Raw genomic sequence first — 27,145 nt, 5'->3', positions numbered from 1 at the left:
GATGTTTCACCTACTACAGTAGAAACAGCAGTTCCTGTGCAGAGGGGAATTGTCATAGCATCAAAAATTCTGACAGAAGCTGTAGTGTTTCCCTGTAGACCACTTCATCAGATGATGTACTGATATCCTGCAAGACTGCAGTATGGAGACCAAATGACACTAACAGTTGTGCCGCTGTTCAGATTGTATTGTGGCACATAAGTGCAGCTTTGCAGCTTTTATCATATTGTGCCAGTGTTACACCATCCTGCTACTAATGGGGTAGTAATTAGTTGTATGATGGTGGAAATCATGCAGTTAAACGAGTTTGCTACAGCAACAAACAACAGGCCTATATGAATGCTAAAAGAGTACCAAAATATGTTCACAATTTGCAAACAGAAGTTCATCATAAACATGCACCAAAAAAGAAACTGTCTGCCTATGGGTATGAAAGAAAACTGAAAGTTTGCTTCAGAGGTCACAGAAATGCAAAGTGACTGCCAAGGACTATACGTCTACTCCCAGGGTGAATTTTTCCTGGTCACCCAGGTGGAGAACATAATCGAGAAGAGGCAACTTATTCAAAAAGAGTTCTGCATCATTATACTTTGACGCTTAGAAATCATAACTGAGATGCAGCAAGTTGCTTTCCAATAAGGCAAAAATGATAATGCAGTAGCGTGACAATTAGCAAGACACTATGGTTTCACCACGGATTCATCTTACAATCTGTGAGGCAGTACATGCCTTACAAGGTTATATAACTTACTGTAAGCTATTATGTGGAAATAGCTGTCATGCACTTAGTGTTATGTTCCCCCAATGAGCATTTTTTAGCAGGCTGGTTTCTAAATAACATTTGTACCCTACAATAGGAACATAAAAGCTAGCATGTGAGGTCTGGAATGGGATGGTCACTGCATGATAGGTTGCTACCCAATTCTTGCAGAACCATAAAATTATTTTAATTAAATTTCTTTATAAAGCTTTAGACAAAAGAAAGAAATGCTTAGATATGTCCTTAATGTTTTAAATAAAAGAAAATACATGAATATTTTACCATTACCTTCACTCGAACTTTGCTCCCTTCTTCTCCAGAAACAATTTCTACAGTGACCAATCCAAGATTATCATCTGTCAATACCTCTGTTTCTCTCATAGGAGACGAACTCTTGCGTTTCACTCCAGTAGGGTGTGGTGTTTCTAGTACACCTCCCATCACAAATGGTACAGTCTGTATTGGTAGTTTTACCTGTTTAAACATCCATATATTCTGTGCACCATGGTAACCAAATAACAGGTAAATTTATTGACAAACACAATTTTAAAGTACAATAGCCATACTTAGTATCAGAATTTTACTGAATGAACAGACAACAGGCAAATTAATGATATTAAAAAAGATACACAGAGTGCTCATTTCGAAACAAGACATCCTTATTATACAAGCCACACAAAATATAAAAAGCATTTGCAGAAAATGGGTTTTACCTCTTTCTCCATAACAGGACTAATTTTTTTTTCAGGCTTTACTGTGAGGACCGAGGCGAGCTCAGGTATGGGCAGGCAGACAGGCCGACGAGTTCCATAAAGAGTGTAATATAGGTCCACAATATCACAGCGCAGTTTTGAATCATGTGACAACATGCAACTAATAAAGTAAATTTGTTAGATACAAATATAGACGTCTACAGGGTATAATGGAAGAAGAATAAATAAAAATACGCTCAACTGGAAGAACACAAGTGGGCTTTAAAAAAAATGAAAAAGAAAAAATATGTATACATAAATAATGGGCAAGTTGTTTGGAAAATACATTACTTTTATTCTTATGTATGCAAGTTGTTCTGTTTTGTGTATATATTCCAGCATATTTGAATGAATACCACCTGTTTCTCAGTGAGTGTCCCTTGTTTTACACATAGAAAACACGAAACACCAGAATACACACACACAAAACCAGAATCACTTTACACACATTCATAAGAAAAAAACAAATATACACTGATGAGCCAAAGCATTGTATCCATCTGCTTAATAGCTTGTTTGTCTGCTTTGGAACAAAATACATCACTGATCCTGTGTATCAGGGATTCAACAGTTTGTTGGTAGGTTTGTGGAGGTAAGTGGCATTACATGTCTACACACAAGTCATGTAATTTGTGTAAATAATGGGCCTCTGATTTGTGTACATGGTAATGGCACCCAATACAACCAACATAGGCTCCATAGGATTTACACCAGGCAAATTTGGTCACTGAGACATCAATGTGAGTTCACTACAGTGCTCCTAAAACTGTTGTAGCATGTTTCAGGCTCCAAGACATGGACAATTATACTGCTGAAAGAGGACATCACAGTCAGGGAAGACATCAAACACAAAGGGGTGCAGATGTTCGTAGTAATCAGCATGTCTTCGATTACTACCACAGGTCCCATGCAAGGGCAGGAGAATGTCTCCCATAGCATAATACTGCTCCCATTAGCCTGGGTCCATGGTACACTGCATATTTCAGGCTGCTGTTCATTTCAATGATTGCACTTGTGGAGACAACAGTTAACCTAATATAGAAAATATATGATTCATCTGAAGAGCCAACATATTTCCATTGATTGATAGTCGAAATCCAACGGCCCCACGCCCACTGCAATCATAACTGACGATGTCATAGGGTCAACTTGTGAAAACATACGCGTGGTCTGCTGCGGACCCCCATGTTAACAATGTACGATGAATGGCGTGCTCCGAAACACTTGTGTGTGTGCACTAGAATTGTGCTCTTTCAGCAGAGATGCCACAGATCATCAGGTATCCTATTTTATAAAGCACACAAGCCTCCAAAACCCATGTTCTGTGAAGAGTCATGAATGTCCAAGCATTTAGCACCTAGTGGTAGTTTCACTGTTCTTCTATCTCTTTCCATAGATACTCACAATACTAGTATGTGAAATTTGACCAGATTTGCCATTTTCAAGATACTTACTCGCAAACTCTGCACAATAATAATCTGCCCTTTGTCAAAGTTGCTTATCTCAATGGATTTCCCCATTTGGAGGCCATATCTTTGCTAGGGTGATCCCTTGTCCATGTCTGCTCCACTTGCATACTTTTGTTATCGTGTCAGCGTGCCTGCAACACCACCAGGCAGCATCCAAAGTCGCAGTGAGCAGCAGTCATAATGTTTTGGCTTATCAGTATATTTTACAAACACATAAAGCAGTTCACAGGGAAATAAAACCCAATAATAATGTTGAAACAATGGAAAGTAAGATGAGATATGCATGATAGAATATAAATAAATTTAAAACTGTACTTTGTCATAAACAATATAAATTAAGTAATAACACTATATTTTTTATTCTTAATCTTTTTTTCTGAGTTTTTGCTTTCTAACACCCATTTACACATACAGATTAAATGTGGATGACTTGGCTTGGACACTCTTCTGTAGCCAAAGGCTGCTCATTTTATATACAAAATACATGAAAAATCAAAGAAAATCTTTGGATGGTTGGGTATGTGTGATTGGGAATGGTTTGAAAAGAAATACAGTAAGAATGCAAGATGCCTTCATTAATTCTCATTACGCATTTTGAGGGCTTCTACTGGAGGCTGAGAATATATCATTTTGAACAGAAACTCATGTCTGGAAAGGATCATTTCCATGCTACAGGAACAAATGAAGTTACACAATGAAAATGAATCACAACATTTACTTTCCCAGCTGCAAGTGTTGTCTACAACTGACTGCATTAACCACTACCTGAGGAAGCAGAGTCATACATCAACCGTAAACAGAATAAGAGGAGGAATGCAGTACAGTCTCTGACTGGAAGTTGCTATGATAGCTGTCTCATATACAATTAGTCTTAATTAGTTTGTTATTCTCATCCAGGTATAGCAGCAGATGAGGATATTGAAAGTCAGTAAAAGATAAGATAGCAAGTATAAAATGTCACACAGTTATACTGTCTGCTTCGACTGGCCTTTAGCAATGGGCATTGCTATCACATCAACTGGTTGTATATGTGACAATTAAGAAATCCACAGTGAATTAATATTGCAGAATCACAAAGTAGACGTGAGAGAGTAGAATACATTATTTTGCTCTTTTGTTACTGCAGTGTGGAAACCATGTGTTATAGGACAAGAGTTCGTATTCAAAATAATATGTACTTGCCCATATTACAGACCTCAAGGAGCAAATGTGAATTTAGAAACACACTGTACAGTGGAGAAAGAGGAATGCGGTGCATGAGAGAATTTAAAAAAAAAATTAACTTGTTGTCAGATCAAGTTAAGTGACCTTTAAAACATCTATATAATAATTTAATTTACTATGTCCAAGACAGCTTAAAATTTACTATGTTCACATTAACATTTTCAGTACTTGACTGCCATCTTTACATGTGATTAATTCATTAAAAGCTTTGTCAAGATGCATAACGATTCCAGTTAAGCATTCTGAAACATTATAAAATCTTATAAAACATGAATGAATCCATCACATCAGCACATGTTTAAAAGAGACTAAAATTAAAATTCTGCCGTGTGCTATTTATATATGGATTATGGAAGAGAGGGTTACAGAAAATGAGGGAAAAGGAGGGGGGGTGGGGAGAAGTTACTAAGGCCATTGAGAAGCAGTGTGGATAACAATTTACTATGTGTTTACTGTATGCAAGTTTTTAAAAATAATGTCTTAAAAGCATAAGCACAAATAAAATGTTATCAGATTTAAAATTTTTAAAGTTCTAGAATTTTTAAAAAGTAAGAAAACGAAGTCAAGGCTAAGATCACAATTAACATAGACTTCAGAAGAATATGCACTGTGGATGTTTTCTGAAGGACAGCTAGTAAACAGATTATAAAGTAGTCTTCAAATGATACGTAGCTTTCCTAACAAAGATTCTTTCCTTAACTACTCTGCTCAAGTTAGGAGGACCTGGAACCTTAGTGGAATTTTTCTTTGTGTGGGTGGTCTCCTCTCATAAAATTCAAAGTGTAAAAACAGTTGTACACAATTTACACATTCACGTGTGTCGAAAGTTGCTGTTCCTCAACATTTACATTTTACACACACACACACACACACACACACACACACACACACAGGACACCTTCTGCTTCATAATTACACAGCTTAATTATTTGCACTATGTAAAAATGTAGGATCTGTTTCAACTTCAGTTCAGCTATTTGGTTTTTTCTGTGGTTTGCATTGTTTGGTGGAGAATTTGTTCCTAACAAGCTATATTCGTAATTCATTCTGCTTTCTGACTTTCCGGACAGTTGAAGCACAGTATCAGTTGACCTCACAGATCCAGAATTTTTAGGACAGATATGCTCAGAGCTTTCTGCTGTTGTGGCAGTGTCAGTGTCACACTTTGATATACCATAAAAGAAGCTGTTCTTTGGGTCTCAAGTGGATGTTTTGTTCATGTGTGATATAACTGTATCTACCAGCGCTTTCCTATATATATATACCAAACGAAAGGCCTAGCAGGTTGATAGATACACAAACATACACACAAAATTGAAGCTTTCACAACCAGTGGTTGCTTCATCAGGAAAGAGGGAAGGAGAGGGAAAGACAAAAGGATGTGGGTTTTAAGGGAGAAGGTAAGGAGCCATTCCAATCCCGGGAGCGGAAAGACTTACCTTGGGGGAAAAAAGGACAGGTATAAACTTCCATGCACACACATATCCATCCGCACATACACAGACACAAGCAGACATTTGTAAAGGCAAAGAGTTTGATCAGAGATGTCAGTCGAGGTGGAAGTACAGAGGCAAAGATGTTGTTGAAAGACAGGTGAGATATGAGTGGTGGCAACTTGAAATTAGTGGAGGTTGAGGCCTGGTAGGTAACGAGAAGAGAGGATATACTGAAGGGCAAGTTCCCATCTCCGGAGTTCTGACAGGTTGGTGTTAGTGGGAAGTATCCAGATAACCCGGATGGTGTAACACTGTGCCAAGATGTGCTGGCCGTGCACCAAGGCATGTTTAGCCACAGGGTGATCCTCATTACCAACAAACACTGTCTGCCTGTGTCCATTCACGCGAATGGACAGTTTGTTGCTGGTCATTCCCACATAGAAAGCTTTACAGTGTAGGCAGGTCAGTTGGTAAATCACGTGGGTGCTTTCACACGTGACTCTGCCTTTGATCGTGTGCACCTTCCGGGTTACAGGACTAGAGTAGATGGTGGTGGTGGAAGGGTGCATGGGACAGGTTTTACACTGGGGGCGGTTACAAGGATGGGAGCCAGAGGATAGGGAAGGAGGTTTGGGGATTTCATAGGGATGAACTAAGAGGTTACGAAGGTTAGGTGGATGGCGGAAAGACACTCTTGGTGGAGTGGGGAGGATTTCGTGAAGGATGGATCTCATTTCAGGGCAGGATTTGAGGAAGTCGTATCCCTGCTGTAGAGCCATCCGGGACTGGATCAGACTCTGAATGTGGCTCTCCAGCAGGGATATGACATCCTCAAATCCTGCCCTGAAATGAGATCCATCCTTCACGAAATCCTCCCCACTCCACCAAGAGTGTCTTTCCGCCGTCCACCTAACTATATAGGGTAATGAGAATCACCCTGTGGCTAAACATGCCTTGGTGCACGGCCAGCACATCTTGGCACAGTGTTACACCGTCCGGGTTATCTGGATACTTCCCACCAACACCAACCTATCCGAACTCCATAGATGGGAACTTGCCCTTTAATATATCCTCTCTTCTCGTTATCCACCAGGCCTCAATCTCCGCTTATTTCAAGTTGCCACCACTCATACCACACCTGTCATTCAACATCATCTTTGCCTCTGCACTTCCGCCTCGACTGACATCTCTGCCCAAACTCTTTGCCTTTAAATATGTCTGCTTGCGTCTGTATATGTATGAATGGATGTATGTGTGTGTGTGTGTGTGTGTGTGTGTGTGTGTGTGTGTGTGTCTGCGCGCGAGTATATACCTATCCTTTTTTCCCCTAAGGTAAGTCTTTCCGCTCCCAGGATTGGAATGATTCCTTACCCTCTCCCTTAAAACCCACATCCTTTCGTCTTTCCCTCTCCTTCCCTCTTTCCTGAAGAAGCAACTGTCGGTTGCGAAAGCTAGAAATTTTGTGTGTGTGTCTGTGTGTTATTTTATTGTTCCTGTCTACCGGCGCCTTCCCGCTTGGTAAGTCTTGGAATCTTATATATATAATCTTCCCACAGTTGTTTCCAGTTACTATGTGTCTTCCCATTAGGCAAATGATACTGTAGACCTAAAGAAGTGGTAACAGTTTTTTGAGCACAAAAAGAGACACTAGGATGTGATACTGCATGGTAGTAGCACCAAAAAAATCAGAGTAGTGCATCATTGCCAAAGACCTGCAAAAAGTGTCGCAAGTCCAAGCAATATGTTTGGAGTGCACTATTGTGCAGGACTTCAGAAATTTTATTGTAGACTGCTTGTGGTCAAAAGAATATTACACACATTTCTGTGAAGCTACTGTCTTTAAAGCAGTCAAGTATTAGTACTAATAGATATAGTAACCAAGACACTTAAATAAGGGCAATACAGTAAAAATGAATCAGAGTTCACAGGAATTATGATTTGCAGAAAACTGATGCCTGCACACATCACTAGATTTCTGAAAGCATTATTAGTTCAAAAGGAATCACACTGCATTGCTACAATACTCAATAGTTTTATGAGACAGGAAGAACAGGATAAAAAGGTGGCCATGTCTATAAAAGAAGTGAAAGTAAGTCCTTTGAAAACATGAGAACGATCAACAAGCAGAGGAATGAAAATGGGAAAATGAAGATCAGGATGAACAGGAAAAGGCATGTCAGGAAGAGAAGAAAGAACAGATAGAACAGAGCATCTAGAAAAATTCTAAAGGTAGAACAGAAATGATAGAAAGCAGAAAACCAATAACATCCAAGCTGAAAATGGGTTGGAAATTCAAGAAACGAAAGTGAAGACAGAACAACAGAAGTTCTGTGAAGACTAAACAAAGACATATAGGGAAGAAAAAGTTAAAAGGTAATTCATTTAATTAAGTACAGTTTTGAAATAAAAATAAAACAAGTGGACTGTTATTTATAATTTCGTTTTTACATCAAAGGCTGTGTTTTAATCTACTTTTCTACATAATTCTCTCATTGTGTTGTGTAACCAGCACTTAATACCATTCTCATAGAAATCTGCTGACTAAACATAACTTTCCATCATTTAAACATTCTGTAGCAACTGCATAAAGCACACTTCTGACACTTGAGGAAACTCATCACACAACACTGAAATCGTAAAGTGTCAGTTCTCTCTCATTTTTTCATCAACTTTCTGCACCAAATCGTCAGTAATGACTGAAGGTCACCCACTTCGTTCCTCATCATGTACGTTTATATGGCCATCTTTAAAAGCTCTCTCCCATTTCCACACCATCCCATTGCTCATAAGTGTCAAGAAGTGTGCTTCATGGAATTGTTACAGAACATTTAAAATATCAAAATTTAGGTTCAGGCAGCAGATTTCAATAAGGATGGTATTCAAAGCTGGTTGTGTGATAAAGTAAGTAGCTTAATATTGATGGGATGTTAAGAAAAACACACCTCATACAATTCTGGAGAAATATGGTAGAGAAGACACAGAAACAATGAAAAAGGTAGATATAACTCGTTCTGAAGCCTCTGAACTATCTTATGAAGATGAGAAATTTGCCAAAGTTTAAAAAAATGGTGGTGTAGATCAATACCACCAAAACCAAGTTAAAAGAAATGAAGACTGTGGCAGAAGAATAAAGGATTTGGAAAAACATATTATACATCTGACATGACATCCATGGATATTGGCACAATCAACAATGTAAGTTCAATGGCTCTGCCACAGATGCCAGTAAAAAACAAAAGCTACTGCCATCCACACCATCTGACAAGGCAAACTAAAAAAAAGTTTCATAGCTGGCTGAAGAGGGTGGTCAAAGCATTCACCCCCAGCAAGCAGCCTTCCTCAGCCAACCTCACACCTGCCACCATACTCCACCAACACCTAACACCTTCGCATCGCCAAACTTTGCCACGACTTGTCCTCCTGGGCCTCCAAAGGGAACCTTGGCTGGTCAGTAGTGCTCTGTACAAAGTGATCAACTTGTTGAACACCCATCAGGACTGTTTTACAGTCCCCTTTGCCTGATGGCCTGCAAATCTTTGTCAGGTATTTAAAGTAGACTTGTCTGTTTTGGTGATACACACATTTGTCAGGAACATTTTGAAGTGACACATGAAGTTATGAGTTGTGGTATATCTGGGTATGAAAGTTTACATTTTACATTTATGAAGTGACTTTGCTTATATTGTAATCTGTCAACAGTGAGTCTCCTCCATAAATTGGGAACTTATTACCTGGTTAGAAGACTCCATGTTTGTAACTGTTGAAGTTTACAAAGAAACAGGTCCAAAAGAAAGTTTATTCTACAGCCAGTACTTAAACGAATCATTTCATGTTGAGCTATTGGGATGGCAAAGTTGTAAATTAAGAGTTTACAAATAGATGATGAGTTGTATAGTTGCCAACAGTGTGAGTAAGCATTTCTACACCATATAGGTCATAGTAATAACAAATCCAAGTACAAACATATGGCTGAATGACCCAAACTACCATAGGGAAAAAAGCAAGATTTAAGAAATTTTTAGAAAGGGAACATTCCAAAAATATTTAGATTACCCTTCAAGAGAAGAGATTTTACAACCAGCAGTTTTACATGGTTACCAACAATCAGTATGAGAGAGGCTTTTAGGCCACAAAGAGACTTACTGCAAATGTATCAAAACATATGAAAACGTCAGTGAATGATTGCAGAGAAGAGACATGGGTTAGGGGCATAACAGAATAGTGTGAAAGGAGAACTATGGTTTAATATTCTGTTGTTGATGAGATATTTAGAGATGGAACACTAACTTGAATTGAGGGTGGATGGGGAAGGAAATCATCCATGTCTTTTCAAACAAACCATCCCAGTTCATACCTCAACAGGTCCATGGAAATTATGGAAAACCTTCATCTGGATGGCCAGATTAGGATTTGAGCCACTTTCCTCCCAAATGCAGGTCCTGTGTCTTACTATTGCACGACCTCACTTGGTATCACTGATGCAAAAGAGAGCATTGCAGCAATAGAAGAAGATGAACTGGATTCTGAAGTAGTTGTAATAAAGTGAAAGCATAGCATGCAATTGTACAGTGAAGTGATAGTTTCTGACATGAGGAACAAAAGCCAGCAACAACTTAGTTGTCAATGCAGGACAGTTTATCGTATGATTCTGGTCACTTAGCATGCTGAACATGGTACTGGACTGCTGATTTATTCATTTGGTAACTCATGAAAGCTGTACATGATAACTGATGTAAGTGTATGTGACAGATCATCATCATCATCATCATCATCATTTTCATTGTTATTTTATCATAATCACCATCTTGTACAGTTTCCAGCCACTGTTTGGGTCTGTCTGGAACATGTCTTCCCATCATCTCTATCTCCACCTTGATCCAGTCTTCTCCTGCATTTTACAAATAGTATTTCATTCCGTTCAGCAATCTGTCTCTTAGTATTCCCTGGGTTTTTTCCCTTCCTCTTCACCTTGTGTCTTTCCGAATATCCTCTTCTCCTATACTTGTTTAACATATACCATCTTAGCCTTGATTTCTCTGTCCTACCCTGTAATGGTTTCCTCTTTACCAATTCCCTGATCCTCTCACTGGTTAACCTGTCCAACTCTGGTGCTTCAATGTCATTTTTCAAAAATTTCATCTCACTAGTTTGTATGTCTGTTGTGACTCGCCGATCTTTCTAAGTGCCGCCGCGCAGTTACGCGTGTCCTCTACATGCGGCGCTGTCTGCCAGCCATGCAGCAGCTGTGCCACCTAAGCGACCAGCCTGCCAGCGGCCACTAGATTTGGACTCAGTGATGATTTGACTGTTACAGTGTACACTCGTCTTACTTTGTTTACTTGATCTGTGACTTACATGTATTGTGTCATCCTAGAAATATATTTGTTCAACTTGATGTTATAACAATTGGCGACAAGGTAGTGAATTTTTCTTTTTCATCGTTGACCCAGAGGTTTTCATGGCTACTTTAGAGCAAACTATTGCAAGGTCTCATTGAACAGCAAATGCTTCTCACATCTGCGATTCGTGATTTTGTCATTGTCTATACCTCCTTTTCTTCCTAACGACGAGACGGTGGAAGAATGGTCTGATTACGAAAAAGTCTTCGACAGCAGTTCTTGGCATTTCATGTCGAGGACCAACAAACATGTAAGTCTCTGTTCCTTTCACGGATTTCACCTCACATGTATCAGTTGTTGTCATATGTATCAATTGTTGTCACATGTATCAGTTGTTGTCGCAATTGGCCCCTTTGAAAGATCCTGCGTCTTTGTCCTTTGCTGAAATGTGCTCACTTCTGTCCGTCTATTTACAAAACCAAACGCATGTGGTAGCCTCTTGTGTTGCCTTTTATCGTTGTCAAAAACAACCAAATCAATCCTATTGCGCTTGGGCTGCTGAACTTCACGGCCTCAGTAGAAAGTGTCAATTTGTTACTGATGTTCACAAAGAATACTACACCAATTCCATGGTACGGGATGCTATTATCCGATCGGAGCTCAACAAAGAAGTTAGGCAAAGTGCCCTTCAGTTGGCAAATCTGACTCTCGATGAAATCCTATCCACCGCTCAGTCTTTTGAAATTTCTCGTGCCGTGGGGGTGCAAATAGAGGTGTGGGGTGACATTGGGAAAGTACAACCTCTGTGCGCTGTTGACGAAGCGTGCAGCGTGTCCCCGTCGGCCGACGTGGCCGCAGTATGCTCCCAAGCGCAGCCTCGGCCTAACCGTAAACAAACCTCTAAGAAACTGCAGCAAAACCCATGGCAACTTCCTTCATGTCTGCGGTGTTTTACGCAACATTCACATAAAGATTTCCACAACGTTGGGCCGTGTGTTACAAATGCAAAATGAAGGGTCATGTGTCATCTGTTTGCAAATCTGACCACATACCTGACGTTCATGAACGTGACGCTGATTTTGCTTCTGTGTTGTCTGTCAATGGTACTTCTTCCCTTTCAGGGAAGTTATTCCTCACTGTCCAAATCCTTGGTCGGGATGTTCGCATGCAGGTGGATACTAGTTCTGCTGCCACTATCATCAATTCTCAGATGTATCTTCAGTTGTGTTCTCCAATCCTATCACCTGTCACTCGGCAATTATGGACGTACAATAAACAGAAGATTTCTCTCTTGGGACAATTTGATGCTGAGGTATCTTACAAATCTCTCGTTCGCACTGTTCCCATATTTGTGGCCGACCATAGTAATGTGGAGAATCTTTTTGGTTTCCATGCCTTTCACGTTTTTGGGTTATCCATAAATGACTGTCAATATGGTCTCTGATGCTATTCCTTATACTCAATTGGATTCCTTGTCGACGACATTTTCGGCCCTTTTTTCTCCTGGGTTAGGCCGTGCAAACAACTTTGAAGCTCATATCACTCTCAAACCCACTGCTCAGCCTAAGTTTTTTTGGGCTCGGCCCAATTCTGTGGCCCTTCGTGATCAGGTCAAACAGGAGCTGGATCGTCTCACTGCTCCAGGGGTCTTGCTTCCTGTCACTTCCAGTGAGTGGTCCTCTCCTGTCGTTGTCGTTGCTAAGCCAAATGGTGCTATTCGTCTCTGTGGCGATTTCAAGGCCACTGTAAATGCTAAATGCCTTATTGACACTTACCCTATGCCTCGACCTGAAGAATTGTTCACTAAACTTGCTGGAGGCCAGTATTTTTCTAAACTTGACCTGTCAGAAGCTTATCATCAACTTCCTCTCGACGTTGCTTCCCGGCAGTTTCTGGTCCTTAACATGCCTTTCGGCCTCTATCAATACCAACGATTGCCATTCAGGGTTGCCAGCATTCCTCCTCTCTTTCAGCGATTCTTAGAACAAATATTGCTCCCTGTCCCTGCGTGTATAAATTACATGGACGACATTATTGTCACTGGCTCCACCACTGAAGAACATCTTCAGAATCTTCGCACGCTTCTTCACGCCTTACAGACTGCCGGTCTTAAGTATAATTTTCAGATATAAATTTTTTTTCAGGCATCTATCATGTACTTGGAGTTTCAACTCTCTCGGGATGGTATTCGTCCACTTCAGCAAACTGTCACTGCTATCTATGCCCTTCCTCACCCTACATCTGTTAAGGAACTGCAGGCCTTCTTGGGGAAAATAGCATACTATCACAGGTTTTTACCGTCTGCTGCTTCGGTGGCTCAGCCGTTAATTCACCTGTTGCATAAAAACGTGCCCTTTCACTGGTCTGTGTCATGCGATGCAGCTTTCCAGAAATTGAAGACTATGCTGAAACAGGCCCCGTGCCTGGCTACTTATCAACCTGCCAACATCTTGTTCTTGCCACGGACGCTTGCCTCATCTGCTCATTTATTTCTCTGCCATTTTTTTCATTTTCCTGTACTACACTTCTCAGATGTTTGAAACTCTCCACCTTCCTCAGTCATTCCCCACCAACAGTAGTTACTTTAGTTATGACTCTCTCTTTCTTTCTGGTTGTGATCATCATTTCACACTTACTTATCCTAAATTTCATCAAATATCTCTGTACTACACAGTACCATAAGTCCAACTGCTTCTGCATTTCCCCCTCCTTGTTTCCTCAAACCATCAAATCGTCTACAAACACCCTTGCTCTCATTTTTCCTTCACCTATTACTTGTGAGAATCTGGAAAATTATCTCATTCACTAACACAATGAAAAGCTATGGTGAGAGTGCACTTCCTTGCCTCAAGTCATTCTTCCATTCCAGCCAATCCAATCTCTCTCCTCTCACTTCCACACAGCTAGCACTCTTGCTGGTACATTTCTCTTATTCTCCATATAGTCTGCATTTCCACTCCTCTGTTACCCAAGGATTTCTGTAGCTTGTTTCTACAAACGCTATCATGTTGTTGTTGTTGTGGTCTTCAGTCCAGAAACTGGTTTGATGCAGCTCTCCATGCTACTCTATCCTGTGCAGGCTTCTTTATCTCCCAGTACCTACTGCAACCCACATCCTTCTGAATCTGCATAGTCTATTCATCTTTTAGTCTCCCTCTATGATTTTTACCCTCTACGCTGCCCTCCAGTACTAAACTGGTGATCCCTTGATGTCTCAGAACATGTCCTATCAACCGATCCCTTCTTCTAGTCAAGTTGTGCCACAAATTTCTCTTCTCTCCAATTCTGTTCAAGACCTTCTCATTAGTTATGTGATCTACCCATCTAATCTTCAGCATTCTTCTGTAGCACTACATTTCAAAAGCCTCTGTTCTCTTCTTGTCTAAACTATTTATTGTCCATGTTTCACTTCCGTACATGGCTACATTCCATACAAATACTTTCAGAAACGACTTCCTGACACTTAAATCTATACTCGATCTTAACAAGATTCTCTTCTTCAGAAATGCTTTCCTTACCATTGCCAGTCTACATTTTATATCCTCTCTGCTTCGACCATTATCAGTTATTTTGCTCCCCAAACAGTAAAACTCCTTTACTACTTTAAGTGTCTCATTCCCTCAGAAACACCCGATTCAATTCGACAACATTCCATTACCCTCATTTTGCTTTTGTTGATGTTCACCTTATATCCTCCCTTCAAGACACTATCCATTCCGTTCAACTGCTCTTCCAGGTCCTTTGCTGTCTCTGACAGAATGTCATCAGCAAACCTCCAAGTTTTTATTTCTTCTCCATGGATTTTAATTCCTACTCCAAATTTTCCTTTTGTTTCATTTACTGCTTGCTCAATATACAGATTGAATAACATCAGGGATAGGCTACAACCCTGTCTCACTCCCTTCCCAACCACTGCTTCCCTTTCATGCCCCTTGGCTCTTATAACTGCCATCTGGTTTATGTACGAATTGTAAATAGCCTTTCGATCCCTGTATTTCACCTCTGCCACCTTCAGAATTTGAAAGAGAGTATTCCAGTCAACATTGCCAAATGCTTTCTCTAAGTCTACAAATGCTAGAAATGTAGGTTTGCCTTTGCTTAATCTATTTTCTAAGATAAGTCGTAGTGTCAGTATTGCGTCAAGTGTTCCAACATTTCCACGGAATCCAAACTGATCTTCCCTGAGGTTGGCTTTCACCAGTTTTTCCATTCATCTGTAAAGAATTTGTGTTACTATTTTGCAGCTGTGACTTATTAAACTGGTAGTTCGGTAATTTTCACATCTGTCGACGCCTGCTTTCTTTGGGATTGGAATAATTATATTCTTCTTAAAGTCTGAGGTATTTCACCTGTCTCATACATCTTGTTCGCCAGATGGTAGAGTTTTGTCATGGCTGGCTCTCCCAAGCCTGACAGTAGTTCTAATGGAATGTTGTCTACTCCCGCGGCCTTGTTTCGACTTAGGTCTTTCAGTGCTTTGTCAACCTCTTTACACAGTATCACATCTCCCATTGCATCTTCATCTACATCCTCTTCCATTTAAATAATATTGTCCTCAAGTACATCGCCCTTGTATAGACCCTCTATATACTCCTTACACCTTTCTGCTTTCCCTTCTTTGCTTAGAACTGGGTTTCCATCTGAGCTCTTGGTATTCATACAAGTGGTTCTCTTTTCTCCAGAGGTTTCTTTAATTTTCCTGTAGGCAGTATCTCTCTTACTCCTAGTGAGATATGTCTCTACATCCTTACATTTGTCTTCTAGCCATTCCTGCTTAGCCATTTTGCACTTCCTGTCGATCTCATTTTTGAGACATTTGTATTCACTTTTGCTTGCTTCATTTACTGCATTTTTGTATTTTCTCCTTTCATCAATTAAATTCAATATATGACCAGCAACAAACTGTCCATTCGCATGAATGGACACAGGCAGACAGTGTTTGTTGGTAATGAGGATCACCCTGTAGCTAAACATGCCTTGGTGCACAGCCAGCACATCTTGGCACAGTGTTACACCGTCCGAGTTATCTGGATACTTCCCACCAACACCAACCTATCCGAACTCCGGAGATGGGAACTTGCCCTTCAATATATCCTCTCTTCTCGTTATCCACCAGGCCTCAATCTCCGCTAATTTCAAGTTGCCGCCACTCATACCTCACCTGTCATTCAACATCATCTTTGTCTCCACACTTCCGCCTTGACTTATATCTCTGCCCATACTCTTTGCCTTTAAATATGTCTGCTTGTGTCTGTGTATGTATGGATGGATATGTGTGTGTGTGTGTGTGTGTGTGTGTGTGTGTGTGTGTGCGCGCGCTCGCGCGCGAGTATATACCTATCCTTTTTTCACCCTAAGGTAAGTCTTTCCGCTCCCGGGATTGGAATGACTCCTTACCCTCTCCCTTAAAACCCACATCCTTTCATCTTTCCTTTTCCTTCCCTCTTTCCTGACGAAGCAGCTGCCGGTTGCGAAAGGTCAAATTCTGTGTGTGTGTTTGTGTGTTTTATTCATTGTGCCTATCTACCGGCACTTTCCCACTTGGTAAGTCTTGGAATCTTTGTTTTTAAGCTAAATTCAATATATCTTCTGTTACCCAAGGATTCCTATCACCCCTCGTCTTTTTATCTACTTAACCCTCTGCTGCCTTCATTATTTCATCTTTCAAAGCTACCCATTCTTCTTCTACTGTATTTCTTTCCCCAGTTCTTGTCAATCGTTCTGTAATGCTCTGCCTGAAACTCTCTACAACCTCTGGTTCTGTCAGTTTATCCAGGTCCCATCTCCTTTTCCCATCTTTTTGCAGTTTCTTCAGTTCATAACCAATAGAATGTGGTCGGGTTACACATCTGCCCCTGGAAATGTCTTACAATTTAAAACGTGGTTCCTAAATCTCTGTCTTACCATTATATAATCTATCTGAAATCTTCCAGTACCTCCAGGCCTCTTCCACGTACACAACCATCTTTCATGATTCTTGCACCCGGTGTTAGCTATGATTAAGTTGTGTCCTGTGCAAAATTCTACCAGGCGGCTTCCTCTTTCATTCCTTACCCCCTTTCGATATTCACCTACTACGTCAACCATGACAATTAAATTTTGAGCTCCCTTCACTATCTGAATAATTTCTTTTATCTCAACATACATTTCATCAATCTCTTCATCATCTGCAGAGCTGGTTGGCAAATAAACTTGTACTACTGTGGTAGGTGTGGTCTTTGTGTCTATCTTGGCCACAATAATGCGTTCACTATGCTGTTTGTACAAGCTTACATGCACTCCTATTTTTTTATTCATTATGTAACCTAATCCTGCATTACCCCTATTTGATTTTGTATTTATAACCTTGTATTCTTCTTACCAGAGGTCTTGTTCCTCCTGCCACCAAACTTCACTAATTCCCACTACATCTAACTTTAACCTATCCATTTTCCTTTTTAAATTATCTTACCTAACCACCCGATTAAGGGATCTGACAGCCCGCACTCCGATGTGTAGAACTATCATATGCTTTTAAAATATCTAGAAAGCTGTCAGTACATCTATTCCATATTCATACTGGTGTTCCTGTAGCTGTCTTACAGAGAAGACTAGATGTACTGCTGATCTCCCAGCTCTGTACCCACAATGTTGCTCTCTCATCCTCCCCTCTTTTTGTCTGAATCTGAATTTATGTTTCCACAACTTTCTCAAATATCTTTGCACAATGGCTCACCAATGTGAATCCCTGACAGTTTTTGCACTCTTTTCTATTCGCCTTTTTTGGAGATCAGGACAATTATTCCTTTCTTCCAGTCTATTGAAGCTGTCCTCTCTTTCCACACAATTTTCATCACTCAATAGAACCTCCTCTGCTGCTGCTCTCACCATCTCTACACTAAGCTCTTCCAAACGAGATCCCTTCCTTTCTTCCATGTTTCTCATTGCATTTTCTACTTCTCACCATGCCAAGTTGGAGTTCTTCTTCTTTGTCCTAAATTTCATCCTCCGCATCCAGATCTACATTTGGCTTCAAGGGTTTTTCAAAACTCCCTCCACACGATATTGTGTTCCTCCTCCATATTTTCTACATCTTGTCTACTTTTATAACTATTCCAACATAGTCCGTCATATCATTCCAACTATTACTTTTAACCACTATGTATAAGACATTTTCTGAGCTCTAACTACCCTCCTCCATCATTCTAGTCTGCTCTTCCACTAAAATTCTTCTCTCCTCTATCACCACTCTTTTTTTCCTCTTTCTTTCTTGTCTGTCCTTCTTCTGGAATCATACCTAAAATGCTCTATTCTTCTTCTGTGATACATCTTTCATTTCTTCATTCCACCACATTTCCTTCCATCTTTTTTGCTGTTTGTCCTCCCACAAGTTACTTCCACTGCACTTACTAATATCTACCACGTTCCTCTATCACATTTTAATTGACTTTTTATGTTACTACAGCTTATTTGTGCAATGAAATCAATGAGCTTTTTTCTTCATCATCAGTTCGTCAAATCTTGGCACAAAATTGGAAACTGCAATTCGCATCCCTTTCTCCACATTCATTCGCGATCCATATTTCTTGTTGCCTACCAATGCTGTGAAAACCTACCTCACGTAAGTAGGATGTTGCAAAAGGCATCAAAATCTAAACGGCCTTGTTACCTAATTGCGAATACTCTTGTTTCACCAAACTCCGAAATTCAAGCGGTGATGAGAAAACGAACTTCGATTTCAGTGTGAAGTCAGAATAAATATCAATAAACTGCACTTGTTCATCAGTAGTAAGCGTTGATGGAAGTTCTGAACTGAAAGGATTTTTCATCTAATTATGTTGATCAACTTCTTCTGGAATGTACTTCAGAAAGTAATTAATGAGTTCAATTAAAAGATCCACAAACACAGAGTTTAATTCTTCACTCAACTAGAAGCCACTGTTTTCTAGAACAATGTGAAGAGCAGGGAAAATGTAATATACTCTCCAGTCACATTAATGTGACCGCCTGTCAACAGCCTGAATGACCATCTTTTGCAGCACAGACTCCTGTGAAACATGCAGGAAAGAGTCAATGGGGTTCTGGAAGATACCAAGAGGGGTGTGGAGCAATGCCAAATACAATGCTGTGGCCAAGTGCACTAGGTTTCTCGATCGAGTATCCATCATTAGAACTACCGCATCAAAATTGTCCCACAAGTTTTCGATATGGTTTAAATCCAAGCAGTTTTGTGGGCAGGGGAGTATGGCAAACTCATACTGGTTCTCTTTGAAGCCTGCATGTACACAGTGAGCTGTGTAACACATTGCATTGTCTTACTGGCAGATGCCATCATGCCAATGAAAAACAAACTGCATGCAGGGCTGGATATGGTCTCCAAGGAAAGATGGATACTTGTTTTGATCCATTACGCCTTCCACAATGCCGAGATTACACAGGAAATGCCACAAAGCATTCCTCAGCCTTTGTTGCCAATGAACAGCTATCAGCAAGACTGCATGAACCAGACACCTGCTGCAAGGGCCCATACACAGCAATTATTGCTGAATGGTCGTTGAGGAGACAATGTTGGTTGCCTCTCATTTCATCAGGGTGGTGCCAGTCACTCAACATCTGCACGTCTATTCGCCTTCACACATCTCCACAGCTGTTGTTCACCCTTATCTATGATCCATGGTGCACCACAATTGCCCCAATGCCGGTTTAGGATATCGCCATTTTGCCCTGCGTATACTTTAATCACAGCAGTGTGCGAACAGTTTAGAAAATAAGCCATTTCGGAAATGACTCCACCCTTGGGCCAAAAGTCAGTGGTCATGAACTTTTGGACATCAGATAAATCATTCCATTTCTGCATTATTGTGTACCACTGATATGCTTTATATATCCTCCACTGCTAGTGCCGCCACCTGCTTCCTGCGGGAAGTTATTGCACATTTCCGTGGAACAAAGGTGTTGTTCACATTTTTCTTCCAGAATAGCAATTTCTTTCTGAAGACTGAAATATTATCTGGCCATTGCAGAATGTTGGTGTCTTACCTTGAAGGGGTACATTTTATGCGCTGTATTTTTCAATGATGTCACAAAGATATGCCAGCTTCAGAACAAGATCACTGCCTTTTAATTTCTTGGATGTGAAATGTTTCTCTTGAACAAGATAAGAATAAGGTTTTCTAAGTTCATACACCCTTTTCAAGACATTCTCACATGAAGGCCAGTGAGAATTAGCCTATTGTGTAACCAGATGAAATGTGTTCACAGCCTACATATTAACACGTGTTGAAAACATCTTGACTTTGAAGTGGCTGAATTTTAATCAAGTTTGACACAGGGCTTTGGCCTTTTGATGCCAGTGCTTCTCGCTGAACAAAACAGAATGTCTAAATAGGATGAGGAGCCTATTTACAGATCAGAGATTGCCACCTGGTGCAACAACGTGCCATACAATGACTCCAGTCAGTATACACAACTATACAATTTTCCCAATTAATGTTTTTTTTTCCATAAAGGAATGCAGTATTTCAAAAAGATCTGTTGCTTTTGTTCCAAGAATCATCTTCCTGCAGGAAGGAAGACCTTCATTACATTTGTTGCCATGTACAAACAGCTAGTAACAAATAGTTGTGCATCAAGGTGATTGTCTATAGCTTCAGCCACCCAAGCAGTGAAATAATCTTTACCTTTGAGTTTTTCAAACAATTAATTATTAATGTCATCGCCTTATCAAGTATTCAGTGACTAATTGTCACAAAGGCACACTTCCCAGTTGCATGACAGCTGACTAACCTATCATAAAACACCATGTCCAGAGCAGTTAGTGAAAAGAGGTCTTCAGCTATGGTGTAACATTTCTTGCGGTTTGGTACACAGCAGGTAACTTAGTAAGACGAAAGAAGAGCCTTTGTAAAAATTATAGTTTTTTTTTTTTACTCTGTCATTTATTTTAACTAATGAGAAAAGTATTCTCATGTTTTTTTTTGCAAGACTACCCCAATATGCTCCAAACATTTTGTTTTATTAGGAAGCATGCTTCCAGTGCTTAGAACTTTAAAACAAAACACTGTGGTCGTTTTTCATTTCCAACAGCATCATCATCATCATCATCATCATCATCATTTATGACTGATTATGCCTTTCAGCGTTCAGTCTGGAGCATAGCCGCCTTATAAAATTCCTCCATGATCCCCTATTCAGTGCTAACATTCGTACCTCTTCTGATGTTAAACCTATTACTTCAAAATCATTCTTAACCGAATCCAGGTACCTTCTCCTTGGTCTGCCCCGACTCCTCCTACCCTCTACTGCTGAACCTATGAGTCTCTTGGGTAACCTTGCTTCTCCCATGCGTGTAACATGACCCCACCATCTAAGCCTGTTCATCCTGACTGCTACATCTACAGAGTTCATTCCCAGTTTTTCTTTGATTTCCTCATTGTGGACACCCTCCTGCCATTGTTCCCATCTGCTAGTACCTGCAATCATCCTACCTACTTTCATATCCGTAACCTCAACCTTGTTGACAAGGTAACCTGAATCCACCCAGCTTTCGCTCCCATACAACAAAGTTGGTCGCAAGATTGAACAGTGCACAGATAAATTAGCCTTGGTACTGACTTCCTTCTTGCAGAAGAGAGTAGATCGTAGCTGAGTGCTCACTGCATTAGCTTTGCTACACCTCGCTTCCAGTTCTTTCACTATGTTGCCATCCTGTGAGAATATGCATCCTAAGTACTTGAAATTGTCCACCTGTTCTAATTTTGTTCCTCTTATTTGGCACTCAATCTGTTTATATCTCTTTCCCACTGAAATTACTTTCGTTTTGGAGATGCTAATCTTCATACCCTAGTTCTTATATTCCTGATCTAGCTCTGAAATATTACTTTGCAAACTTTCAATCGAATCTGCCATCACAACTAAGTCATCCGCATATGCAAGACTGTTTATTTTGTGTTCACATAACTTGATCTCACCCAGCCAGTTTATTGTTTTCAACATATGATCCATAAATGATATGAACAACAGTGGAGACAGGTTGCAGCCTTGTCTTACCCCTGAAACTACTCTGAACCATAAACTCAATTTACCATCAACTCTAACTGCTGCCTGACTATCCATGTAAAGACCTTTAATTGCTTGCAAAAGTTTGCCTCCTATTCAATAATCTCGTAGAACAGACAATAACTTCCTCCTAGGAACCCGGTCATATGCCTTTTCTAGATCTATAAAGCATAGATACAGTTCCCTGTTCCACTCATAACACTTCTCCATTATTTGCCGCAAACTAAAGATCTGGTCCTGACAATCTCTAAGAGGCCTAAGCCCACACTGATTTTCATCCAATTGGTCCTCAACTAATACTCGCACTTTCCTTTCCACAATACCTGAGAAGATTTTACTCATAATGCTGATTAAAGAGATACCTCTGTAGTTGTTACAGTCTTTTCCGTTTCATGTTTAAAGATTGGTGTGATTACTGCTTTTGTCCAGTCTGATGGAACCTGTCCCGACTCCCAGGCCATTTCAATTATCCTGTGTAGACCTGACGTTCCACTGTATTTGATGAGTTCCGACTTAATTTCATCCATCCCAGCTGCTTTATTGCACTGCAATCTATTGACCATTTTCTCCACTTCCTCAAATGTGATCCTATTTCCTTCATCATTCCTATCCCATTCTACCTCGAAATCTGAAACATTGCTGATTGTATTTTCACCTACCTTGAGCAACTCTTCAAATTATTCCCTCCATCTGCCGAAGGCATCCACAGAGTTCACCAGCAGTTTTCCTGACCTGTCCAAAATACTTGTCATTTCCTTCTTACCTCCCTTTCGAAGACTGCTAATTACACTCCAGAACGGTTTTCCAGCAGTTTGACCCATAGTCTCCAATCTGTTTCCAAAGTCATCCCAACATTTCTTCTTGGATGCTGCAATTATCTGTTTCGCTTTGTTTCTTTCTTCAACATAACTTTCTCTGTCTACCTGAGTTCTAGTATGTAGCCATTTTTGATACGCCTTCTTTTTCCTTTTACAGGCTGCCTTGACTGTGTCATTCCATCAAGCTGTTTGCTTCATCCTACTTTTACACGCTACTGTTCCAAGACACTCTTTAGTCACTTCTAGTACTGTGTCCCTGTACCTTGTCCATTCCTTTTCCAATGACTGTAATTGACTACATTCAACTAACTGGTACCTTTCTGAGATTGCTGTTATGTATTTGTGCCTGATTTCCTTATCCTGAAGTTTCTCCACTCTTATCCTCCTACATATGGACCTGACCTCCTGCACTTTCGGCCTCACAATCCCAATTTCACTGTAGATTAAATAATGATCAGTGTCATCAAAAAATCCCCTGAATACACGTGTGTCCCTCACAGCCTTCCTGAATTCCTGGTCTGTTATTATATAGTCAATGACAGAACTGGTTCCCATGCCTTCCCAAGTATACCGGTGAATGTTCCTATGTTTAAAAAAGGAGTTTGTGATTACTAAGCCCATACTGGCACAGAAATCCAAGAGTTGTTTCCCGTTCCTGTTGGCCTCCATATCCTCTCCAAATTTCCAATCCTGGCATTAAAATCACCCGTGAGCAGAACATTGTCCTTGTCCTTTACTCTAACAACTACATCCTCTGAGTGCCTCATAAAAACTATCCATCTTATCTTGATCTGTCCCTTCACAATGCGAATATGCTGACACAATCCTAATTTTCTTGCTAGACACTGTCAAATCTATCCACATCAGTCGTTCGTTTACATACCTTACTGCAATTACGCTGGGTTCCATTTCTTTCCTGATGTGCTATTCCTGCTTTGACTCCTGACAGGTAGACCTTGTATTCTCCCACTTCCTCTTCTTTCTCACCCCTTACCAGAATGTCACTAACAGTTAAAACGTCCAGCCCCATCTTACTTGCAGCCTCTGCCAGCTCTACCTTCTTCCCAGAGTAGCCCCCATTGATATTAATAGCTCCCCATCTCTACATCTACATCTACATCTACAAGACTACTCTGCAATTCACATTTAAGTGCTTGGCAGAGGGTTCATCGAACCACAATCATACTATCTCTCTACTATTCCACTCCTGAACAGCGAGCGGGAAAAACGAACACCTAAACCTTTCTGGTCGAGCTCTGATTTCTCTTATTTTATTTTGATGATCATTCCTACCTATGTAGGTTGGGCTCAACAAAATATTTTCGCATTCGGAAGAGAAAGTTGGTGACTGAAATTTCGTAAAAAGGTCTCACCGCGACGAAAAACGTCTATGCTGTAATGACTTCCATCCCAACTCGTGTATCATATCTGCCACACTCTCTCCCCTATAACGTGATAATACAAAACGAGCTGCCCTTTTTTGCACCCTTTCGATGTCCTCCGTCAATCCCACCTGGTAAGGATCCCACACCGCGCAGCAATATTCTAACAGAGGACGAACGAGTGTAGTGCAAGCTGTCTGTTTAGTGGACTTGTTGCATCTTCTAAGTGTCCTGCCAATGAAACGCAACCTTTGGCTCGCCTTCCTGACAATATTATCTATGTGGTCCTTCCAACTGAAGTTGTTCGTAATTTTAACACCCAGGTACTTAGTTGAATTGACAGCCTTGAGAATTGTACTATTTATCGAGTAATCAAATTCCAACGGATTTCTTTTGGAACTCATGTGGATCATCTCACACTTTTCGTTATTTAGCGCCAACTGCCAACTGACACATCATACAGCAATCTTTTCTAAATCGCTTTGCAACTGATACTGGTCTTCGGATGACCTTACTAGACGGTAAATTACAGCATCATCTGCGAACAATCTAAGAGAACTGCTCAGATTGTCACCCAGGTCATTTATATAGATCAGGAACAGCAGAGGTCCCAGGACGCTTCCCTGGGGAACACCTGATATCACTTCAGTTTTACTCGATGATTTGCCGTCTATTACTACGAACTGCGACCTTCCTGACAGGAAATCACGAATTCAGTCGCACAACTGAGACGATACCCCATAGCTTCGCAGCTTGATTAGAAGTCGCTTGTGAGGAACGGTGTCAAAAGCTTTCTGGAAATCTAGAAATATCGAATCAACTTGAGATCTCTTGTCAATAGCGGCCATTACTTCGTGCGAATAAAGAGCTAGCTGCGTTGCACAAGAGCGATGTTTTCTGAAGCCATGCTGATTACGTGTCAATAGATCGTTCCCTTCGAGGTGATTCATAATGTTTGAACCTCATTACCATTTGTTTGCCAAGTCGTATCTTAGGAGTCCCTGGTTTGTCAGTTAGAGGTGGGACTCCGTCACCTCCAAAGGTCCAAGGAATTTTGCTCTGATTGTTGCCAGCATCATATTTAAAATATCGGGGAAGCAGGTTGCTAGCCTTACTTGCCCCGAGTCCCATTGAGTTTTACCCCTAACGGTTGAGGGACTAACAGGTGGATTTGGTAGTCTTTGCTGTATGAGCACAAAGGTGACCACGACTCAGAATATGTCCGAGATGCCCAGCCTTATTCCAAAGTAACTGGTATCCCGACTGTCGGGACCACTTACTTGGCCACTTATATGTTGCCCTTGGTTCATGAACTAGGACATGACTACAGCAACCCACACCATGAACCATCCAACAGCAGTACATATAAAACCGAAATTAAAGTAACTGTACATAAAATGTATTCACAGTTGCAATTTGTACAATCATCAATTCTTTAAGGGAATGACAACAATGAAAATTTGTGCGGGACCAGGATTCAGACCCAAGTTTTCTGCTTTAAATGAGCAGTTGCCTTAACTGCATTGGCTATCTATGCATGACTTATGGCCAGACCCAAACTTACATATGTTGTTGTCCTTGCATCACAACCTGCACTTGTACACATATTATGAAATTCCTGTACAGGGGAGGATATTTTAATTAAAAGTCGTTGCCCAGTATCAGCGAATAAATATGATATTGCAGTGCCCATGCTGTTAAGGAGACCGATGCAGCATTCCTTCGGTCATGCACGCCTATCCAAAGACACAGGTACCATGGTGACTACAACCGTTATGAAGTTATTTGCAACTGTGTGTACATACAATCATCAGCTGTATAAGGGAATGACAACAATGAAAATTTGTGCAGTGCTGAGACTCAAACCCAGGTTTCCCACTTAACATAAGCGGTCACCTTAACTGCATTGGCTATCAATGCCCAACTAACGATCAGGTCCAAACTTTCACATATCTTTCCTGTGTCACAACCTGTACTCATACACATGTCAGAAGGAAGATTGCATCATTCTTCTTAACAGCATAGGCACTGCTATATTGTAAACTAACTGTTGTCACACTTTCTGCATTTTCATCTACTCATATCTTTTGAACAGCCTGATACATTTGAAACATCACATTTTGTATTTATTTCAAATTGATTGTTATTGAATTAAAAAGATTCGACTGCCATCTACGACACTGCCATAGTAACAACACTTACTTACTTATCGGCCCACTAGATATCACTACTAGCTCACAAGTTGTTCCTTTACTCATAAAGTAAATAAATGAAAATTATTATTTTTATGAAACCACAATGATGCCCCTATGTAAGGCCATGATGCCTCTGGGAGTCACCACAAACAGTTTGAAACTCTTGGTCTAATCTCTATTTCACTTATTCCAGTGAGAACATGCATAACACAGTGGCCTTAGTGGCCAGAAAAAGTGGTCATATGTGTGTAAGTTGTGGCTGTGTGTGTGTGATTGTTTTCTACCTTAGAAGAAGGCCTTTTTGGGCAAAAGGTTAATGTATAGCAGCCTTTTTGTTGTGTCTGTCTGCAACTCAACATCTCCTCCATATCTGTCCTTTCCATAACACTGTCATTTTTTTTAAAAAAATCAGTTTTTCATCTTGTTCTTTGTATAATCTTGTGGCACATGCTCCCCACAAAATAAGCTGTTTCAAGGCAAGGTCTTCGAACTGACAATCAATAAATGTAGTATTCATTTTCGACTGTACTCATTATGGTATAACAATTCTTCCAATAAGATTTCCTACACTTCTCATGAACAACAGTGGCACAGTACACCAAAACAAGATATTTACTATCCTTTCCCACCTTAATCCTCTCAATAAATGTTGGTTTGCCTTTTTCCTTTGCTGTGTCATGTACAGACCGACCACAACACTTTCACCAGAATTAAACATTCAGACATCAAGCTG

General features: G+C 40.4%; 1 protein-coding gene across 3 annotated transcripts in view; it reads right to left on the bottom strand.

Annotated features, from left to right (window-relative positions):
* Nucleotides 1-27,145, bottom strand: part of LOC126270716 (transcription initiation factor TFIID subunit 2) — a 133,061-nt gene that overhangs the window by 20,048 nt on the left and 85,868 nt on the right. For all 3 annotated transcript variants that reach the window (XM_049974094.1, XM_049974092.1, XM_049974093.1), the window contains exons 16-17: nucleotides 1,474-1,633; nucleotides 1,049-1,234 (exon numbers count right to left, since the gene is read on the bottom strand). In XM_049974094.1, coding sequence (XP_049830051.1) covers nucleotides 1,049-1,234; nucleotides 1,474-1,633 — 346 coding nt within the window. The remainder of the gene's footprint in view (nucleotides 1-1,048; nucleotides 1,235-1,473; nucleotides 1,634-27,145) is intronic.

Source organism: Schistocerca gregaria, chromosome 1 (genome assembly GCF_023897955.1).
Source record: "Schistocerca gregaria isolate iqSchGreg1 chromosome 1, iqSchGreg1.2, whole genome shotgun sequence".
NCBI classification, from domain to species: Eukaryota; Metazoa; Arthropoda; class Insecta; order Orthoptera; family Acrididae; genus Schistocerca; species Schistocerca gregaria.
This window is presented reverse-complemented; position numbering and strand designations above follow the sequence as displayed.